Source organism: Mesocricetus auratus, unplaced genomic scaffold (genome assembly GCF_017639785.1).
Source record: "Mesocricetus auratus isolate SY011 unplaced genomic scaffold, BCM_Maur_2.0 Super-Scaffold_100004, whole genome shotgun sequence".
Taxonomy (NCBI): domain Eukaryota; kingdom Metazoa; phylum Chordata; class Mammalia; order Rodentia; family Cricetidae; genus Mesocricetus; species Mesocricetus auratus.
In genome coordinates this window covers 111,975,783-111,984,026 of record NW_024429189.1, presented here as the reverse complement: position 1 = coordinate 111,984,026, position 8,244 = coordinate 111,975,783, and the positions used below count along the sequence as shown (strand labels likewise).

At 43.9% G+C, this 8,244-nt stretch overlaps 1 protein-coding gene across 1 annotated transcript in view; it reads right to left on the bottom strand.

Moving 5' to 3' along the window:
• Window positions 1-5,595: 5,595 nt before the first annotated feature.
• Window positions 5,596-8,244, bottom strand: part of Rin2 (Ras and Rab interactor 2) — a 97,324-nt gene continuing 94,675 nt past the window's right edge. Inside the window, 1 exon segment of the mRNA XM_040746433.1 lies at window positions 5,596-7,596. Within this exon segment, the coding sequence (XP_040602367.1) occupies window positions 7,276-7,596 (321 nt within the window). The 3' untranslated portion in view covers window positions 5,596-7,275.

The following is an 8,244-nucleotide window of genomic DNA, read 5'->3' as shown; positions in this document are numbered from 1 at the left end:
TGTTACTTTCCTGGAGAAAGCTCTAATTATAGCTCCTGATGGTGCTCTTAGATAGTAGGAAATTCTGGGAACAATGGGCTACTCCCAATCTGTCTCTGTCTCTGTGTCTCTCTCTTACACACACACACACACACACACACACACACACACACACACACACACACAATCATTTCTGCTAATATGTTAGAATTTCATTATCCAGATTGGTGGGCACTGGGCACAGGAGCTTATAGATAGTTCGAGATGAAGTCCATGTAAAACTAGGTGTACTGTTCAGTATGAAATACACCTAAGATTTTGAACTTAGTATTTAAAAAGAATGTAAAATACTTCTTTAATGCTTTAAATTGTTGAAATATAATATTTGGAATCTCATGGGTTAAATAACATACACGTATAACTCAAATTAATTTGAACTGCCAGGATATTTTTATTTTTTCTTTTTAAAAAGTGACTTCTAGAAAATTTATAATCAACTTTATGTTTATATTAGACAAAGCAATACAAGAGGTCAAAGTACTTCGGGATATTCTGTCAGATAAATAAGGAATTTGCTCTACTCAGGTGCTAGTAGCCAAGCAAGAGGATACTCGCCCAGGTATGCTGTCACTTTAAGAACTGTGTCTGGTTGGGTGGTACTAAGAAGGCAAAGGCAGGAAGATCTCTGTAAGTTCAAGGGCAGCCTGTGGGGGATGTCCTTCTGAATCTGTGAATATATGTTTCTCTTATTGGTTAGTGAATAAATGCTGATTGGCCATTATTCAGGCAGGAAGTATAGGTGGGGATACCAGACTAGGAGAATTCTAGGAAGAGGAAGACAGAGGGTGAGTCCTAAGGGAGATACCATGTAGCTGCCAAAGGAGTAACATGTCAGAGCCTTACTGGTAAGCCACAGCATCATGGCAATACACAGATTAACAGAAATGGGTTAATAGTTAAGTGAGAGCTAGCCAATAAGAAGCCTGAGCCATTGGCCAAACAGTTTATAATTAATAGAAGCCTCTGCGTGTGTGGTTTTATTTTTTGGGGGGGAATAAGTGGCTTCAGGCCTGGGTGAAACAGAAACCCCATTGATGCTCCAAATGACGCTGTAACGATAAACGGCACACTTACTGAAAGTAAAACTAAGTATTTATTGTAGAAATTACTCACAAGATACCAAACAAGTAACCCAGATGAGCCCAGTAGTTTTCCCGCTGCCGAACCGAAAGCCGAAATCCAGAAAAGAGACCAAGACTTCCTTTGTGTAGTCTTTTATGCCTTCCCCCGTAACACCCCCTAGCCATGCCCAAAAGTGGTCCTGGCTAGTGACGTAGTTCACCGCCTACATACGTATACGTCTATATGTCCGTCCATATACATCTTTAGTCATGCCTGAAGTGGGTGTGGTTAGCGGTGTGGTAAACCGCTCTTTTATTACCTCATCTGTATGTGCCTCTAGTAAGTCACATGGTTAATGGCGGGATACAGGCTTCTTCCTACACCCCATCATCAAGTCTGGTCTACAAAGCAAGTTTCAGGACAGCTAGAGCTACCCAGAAGGACCTTGTCTAGAACCTCCCCCATGAAACCCCAAAACCAAACAAACAAGCAAACAAAAACTGTGTTTGACAAGGCAGTGGTGGCATAGGCCTTTAATCCCAGGCATTGGCATGCAGTTTTTGTGAGTTCGAAGCCAGCCTGGTTTACAAAGTGAGTTCCAGGACAGTTAAGATGGTTAAACAGAAAAACCTTGTCTCAAAAAACAAAACAAAACAAAACAGCAACAACAAAAAAGAACTGTGTCTGGTGTCTCTTGGTGGAAGCATTGGGGGAGGCGTTAATCACCTTTATACTTGGGTCCCACTTGAAGACTATCTGGTGATCTAAGCATCCCTAGGTGATTTCAAGATGTTGTCTAAGGCTGAGTAGTGTAGTTCATAGAGTGCTTGCCTAGAGAATATAAAGACCTTGGTTCCATGGCCAGCACTACCAGAAAACAACAACAACAAAAAGTATACACACTTAAAACAGCAGCAGTGGACACTGAGCCTCAGTGACGGACAGAGTGGGTGGGTGGTGGATACCCAGGAGTCCATTCACAATCAAGTCTCCAGCTGGAACATAAAGAGCACAAGGCAAGTCAGAGCCTGTGTTGGCCGGGAGCCTTGGAGTAGAATATAAATATTTGAAGAGTTGCTGTAAGAGAGAAACGCCCTGCGGATCCTGCGGGGGCATGAGAAGAAATAGAAGGATGGTCATCACGAAGAATGAGCTAGTGACTACACCTTCTATTGTGTGAGTGACATGTGCCCTAGAAACCTAAGTGTTGCTTACAGAGGGCCAAGGGGTATGCTGAATGTCCTCCCCTCCCCAGCCATCAGTGGACATCATATTCATCCAGAGTCATTCATCTACAACACTGTTCTAAGTACTTTTTTTAGTTTTTCGAGACAGGGTTTCTCTGTGGCTTTGGAGGCTGTCCTGGAACTAGCTCTTGTAGACCAGGCTGGTCTCAAACTCATAGAGATCCGCCTGCCTCTGTCTCCCGAGTGCTGGGATTAAAGGCGTGTGCCACCACTGTCAGGCCTGGTCTAAGTACTTTTAATATAGAGAATAAGAATTTTGGAGCCGGGCGTTGGTGGCGCACGCCTTTAATCCCAGCACTCGGGAGGCAGAGGCAGGTGGATCTTTGTGAGTTCGAGGCCAGCCTGGTCTACAAAGTGAGTTCCAGGACAGCCTCCAAAGCCACAGAGAAACCCTGTCTCGAAAAACCAAAAAAAAAAAAAAAGAATTTTGGAAAATTCTGCTTTGGTATGCAAGTTTTTTTTTTTTAACTTGGTTTTTGGGTTTTGAAGACAATGTTTCTCTTTGTAGCCCTGGCTGTCCTGGAACTCACTCTGCCTCTGCCTCTGCCTTCTGAGTGCTGGGGTTAAAGGTGTGCATCACTCCCTGGCTGTAAGTTTTTATTAGAATGAAGAAAAGAAGCTGTCTCCAGCCCCTTAGCCACTTCACTCCACTTGGAAATCTTCCATGGAGAATCCTTAGACCAGACCTGGTTATTCCTCTAATTAGAGTACTGTCTCACTAGCTGGGCTTGATGTAATCCCAGCACTCTGGAGCAGGAGTTCAAGGTCATACTTGGCTTCTTCGGGAGCTTGAGATCAGCCTGGGCTACATGAGACTCTGCTTCAAAGCAACAACAATGAAAGAGTATTGACCCAGGGCTGGGGTGTGGCTCAATAGTAAAGCACTAGTCTAGTTTGTGTTTTATCTCCTAATCTGAAAACAACAACAACAAACCCTTTGAGTATTGACCAATTGACCCAGCAGTCCAGCAGTGGGCATGAGGATCATTGAAAGTTTGTGTTTTTTTTTTTTGTTTTTTTTTTGTTGTTGTTGTTTTTACGAGACAGGGTTTCTCTGTATTGTTTTGGAGGCTATCGGTCCAGCCCAGCCTCGAACTCACAGAGATCCGCCTGCCTCTGCCTCCCGAGTGTTGGGATTAAAGGCGTGCGCCACCACCGCCCGGCGATCATTGAAGGTTTAAGGCCAGTTTTCATCTACATAGTAAAACTAACAACAGCAGCAACAAAAAGAAGTGGAATGAAGAGTATTGATACCCTTCAGATCTCTGTGAGTGCATCTGTCCTCCTGGGGGATGGGTACGGGTGAGGGTGAGGGGTGGAGGGGTAGGTGTGCTTGTGTACTGCATGCTGGGTATCAAACACAGACCAAGAGTGTACTATATTACTAAGTTATATTCCTACCTCCAAATATGCTTACATCTCTCTTTCTCTCTCTCTCTCTCTCCCCCCAGTTCATTTCTTTCTTTTTTTTTTAACTCCTGTGGTTCCTTTCTCACCAAAGTCAACATTCATGTGGCAAGTTTGGGCCAGCTGCCACCCACTTTCTGACGCTAAAACATAGACTCCTTTTAAAATGGAACCTGCTTCCTGAAACAAATGCCAGTTTTCTCCTCTCTCTCCTTCCCTGGCATTTGCTTGTGACTCTGGACTGTAATATGATTTGAGGAGGAGGCCATTTTTCCAGCTTGACTAAGGATCACCAAAAACAGCAAGCAACATTTTGGGTCTCAAACTCTAGGAAAATGGCCTGAAAATCAAGGAGACTAGGCAGGGTTAGAACACATGCCCCATGCAGACAGAGCCCTTCAGGCATCAATTTTCACAGTCATTTGGGGGTATAGACAGGCTGTTAAACACCACAGGTCTCAATTTTTTTCATGTTTCTCCCAGAAGGTGGAGGTCAGAGCTCCTAGGGAGATGAGACCACATCTGTGAATGGAAGCAGTCAGGCCCAGCTTCCTGTCTTTTGCATTTGCTTGTAGATCTAAAGTAACTTCCACATGTTACAAACAACTTTACCAATTTCCATTTTTTTTCTATGTCCCTAAGGGGGTCAATATTTGGCAGTATGTCCAACATCAAAAACAAAATCCCTTCCTCTGGTGTTCAAGATATTTTTAGATTTGGAAGTGCATTCTCCTCTCCCTCCACCCGGTATGTATATTTTTACTCTGCTCTTATTCTATCCAAACTCCAGCAGGGTCTGCTTCCTGGCAAACTGAGAAGTGAGAAATGCCTGCGTGGGGGGAAAAATGAAGACACATGTGTTGAAACTCTGCCAGGGAAGCGTTGCCCAATGACAGACTAGGGAAAGTCTTGTGATGTTTTCTTCGGCTCATTCTAGTTTTCCTTATTCTGCTCTCATGGGGCCTGCTCAAACTCCCTAATTCAGATGTTGTGACCTGCTTTAAATCTTAGAGGAGCACAGGTTCTGCAACACAAAGACAGCATAATGGTCTAAATCTGCAGACTCGAGAGGGCAGTTGTATAGATGCAGGGGGCAGCATCTCTTCACTCCAAACATCAAAAGTATGCTCATTCAGCCCTCCTTCTGGTCTCTAAGTAGCTATCCTATGACTGTCTCAGAAGCCCTCTTAACTACTTCCCTTCTCTCTGTCAGCAAGAATGCAATGAGCTCCTAGCAGTCAGGCATGGCTGCCATCACCAGAACACTAGTCTGCAGAGGAGCAGGCCTGTGCTGTTGATTTTGCAATCGCCCTGAACTCTCGGCCAGGACATTGCAGAGGTTGCTTAAGGACAGGGAGGAGCTGTCTGCAGGGCCCTGCCTGACTCTGAGTTCAGATTAGCTGTGATTTGCCCTAGAGCCACCTAAGCCAAGTCCTGTGCTGGGTAACTCTGCAAACACTTGCAGGTCACAGGCCATCTCTTTTCCCTTCCTGCTTCTTAATTTTTGTTCTATCCGTCCATAAGTTTCTCAACAATGTTTTTCTGTTTGCTATTCACGATTACCAGCTCAATGTGAAGTTCATTGTCATGTGTCTGCACGTGTGCCTCTGTGTGTGTGTGTGTACTTGAAACAGGGTCTCATTATGTAGCCCACATTATGTAGGTGGACCTGGAACTCAGAGATCAACCTGCCTCTGCCTACAAGTGCCCAAGTGTCCCAAGTGATAAAAGGCATAGGCCACCAAGCCCACCCACTGTCATATACATTTATCCGTCATCTTTAGGAACTTGATTATAATCTGACTCTAAAACAAATCACCCACAAAAAAGGACAACTGAAGAATATTGAAAAAATTATTTTACACAGGATTATTGTACAGTATTACAATGTATTATGTGCAAATTTCCATTGAAAATCATTTACAAAAGGAAGTACAACACAGTATGTGCTGAGGGTTCTAGTACAACAAAAGACAAGGACACTGGGTAAAAGGCCTCCCAAGATAGGGTGCCTATGCACCCTTACACAGTACAGTAACATGTTTTTGTTTTTGCAGTAACCTGTATTACACCGATACATGACCCTTCTAGTATGCGTGCCCAGAAACCCATTTTATACAACATAAATCTAACTTCACCATACATCCACGTTGTCTGTGTATTTTTTGTTTGTTTTGCTTTATTTGATCTGTCATTCTGAGGATGGAACCCAGTGTGATAGTCTGTGCACGCCAGCTCTACCCCTGAGCCGCATCCCAGACACTGTCCATTATTACAGAAAAGAGGAGGTTTTTGGTTTGGTTTTGGTTTTTGGTGCGTTCTTTCCCCATCAACGTGTTATTGAACTCAACAAAAGCCATATGATACATTACTTAGTTTCTGCCTCCAAATAATGGATGCCATCAGTTTTGACCTACAAAATGGGCATAGGGAGTGTTATCCTTGATTTCTTTTCCCTCGTAGGGATTTTAAAATTTGTTTCCCAAAGCAGATAGCATACAGAACAGATTTTTGTCAAACATCACTGCAGGGCATATTTACAGTACCGACTGCTCTTCCTATATCCTCCGAAGCCCGATCCTGCAGGCTGCACCCCTCAGTCCCCCCTTACAGTCTGTGTTTCTCTCTCTGCCTCTCTCTACATTCATTTCTCTCCTAACCTTCTGCATCGACTGATTAACAATATAAGCAAACAACAAACAGTACGACAAAGTCACTAAAAGTGAACAAAGTAACAGTACATCAGATTCTTCAAAGGCAACGGTCTGTGGCCAGTGTCAAGGATTACTTTAAGACAACCAGCAGTCTCTCCTCACAAATTTGTCAAAACATCCAGTTATAGAAAAGAGACATCTGAAATGCAATACTCTCAAATCCAGCAAGAGATTTATCTTCAAATATTAAATGTTAAATCACATGCATACTTATAGAATATTTTAAAGTTACAAAAATATTTTAAAAACCAATCCTGACAGTTTACCTGCAACTGCTATAAAATTTTCTATGAAATATATATATAAAAAAACACAAAGGCTCTTTGTAAAAAAAAAAACATTGTAGAATGAAGGCTGGAGGAAAGAGGGGGAGAGGGAAGGATGGAGCTATCCACAGAGCCAAGAGGTACCTGACGCGCCGCATCCGACAGTCTTGTCAACGCTTGCTGTTGAACCCAAGAGAGGAGCTTGTACCTTAAGTGTTTCCTCAGCACATATACAAACATGCAAGCCAACTGAGAAGCTGGCTAAGGTTAAGCAGCCAGTGATCTCTGGACACCTGAACCATCAAATGCAACTCTCCATTTCTGGAGGAGATTCTAACTATTTCATGAACCCCAACTACCTCATTTGGGCACAATATCTAAAAGATGCCCTTGTCTAAGTCAGCTTATGGATGACTTAGTCACTGAACTGAGGGGTCCTTGAGGTGGTGGTCTTTCAAGCTCAAACATGTGGCAGCCAGAAGGCTAGACTCCTGGCTTCCTTTTGGATGTTATCCATGGGAAGTCCCATGTGTCTGTCCTCTATGAGGGAGTGAAGCCTTCCCCATTCTGGAAAATCACACCATAAGGATCATTTTTGATTCGCTTGTAGACAAAGTGGAATATGTGGGGTTGAGGCCGGCTGTGCAGCTCAGCCTTGATCTTTTGAGGATAAGTGTCCTCTGCCAACTGCTGCCATGTTTCATCAACAAAGAGAAAGAGGCTGTACTCCTCAGGGGCCTCCACCTTAAACTTCTCCGCACAGAGCTGACACACATCCTCTGTGGTGATGTATGGTCTCACGAGGAGGGTCTTCCCTGTGCATCCGCTGTTGACCTCTTGGAAGGCAACTCGGAGGTAATTCTGCAAGTGGAAACAGATGTCAGGAGTGAGCGCAGAAGAGAAAGCAGACAAGTGTGCAACTGAACCTGTAAGCCACTTCGAGGTTTGGGTTTGTCCCGATGTCTGGCCAGACCACACAGCTCAGATGCCAGGGAAGATTGATTGCAACTTGCACTGTGATGGGAACTATGGCATGGACTGAGCTGCCACATTTTAGCTTATTGCAAACAGAAGCAACAAGAAGACCCATCCACCCTGGTTTCTATCTTTCTTTATCCATTGTAAAGCTAGCTGCTGAAGAAATCCAGAGTTAAGAGTGTGAACCATATCCAAAGCTGGGATTTTTCTCAGCTTGAAAAAAACAACGAAACCAGCAGAAGGGTCTGGTCCAGGAGTTAGCAGGAAGGGATTTAAAACATCTAGACATACCAGCACATATGATGGTCACTTTGTGCTGTTCTAGGAAGCCTAAGCAAAGACAGTGATGCTTGGACAAATTGCTGATGTCTGACCATTCTCCCTAAATGGTGATCTCACGTGGTGCAACCTTACTTACGGCTCCCAGTGGCTTGGGGTGAAATGTGGGAAGAATCAGAGGGAGGGGTGTCGATTTGCCAAGAAGACTTTGGAGATGGACCTGACTAGGCACAGGGTGCTTTGGGAAGTAAA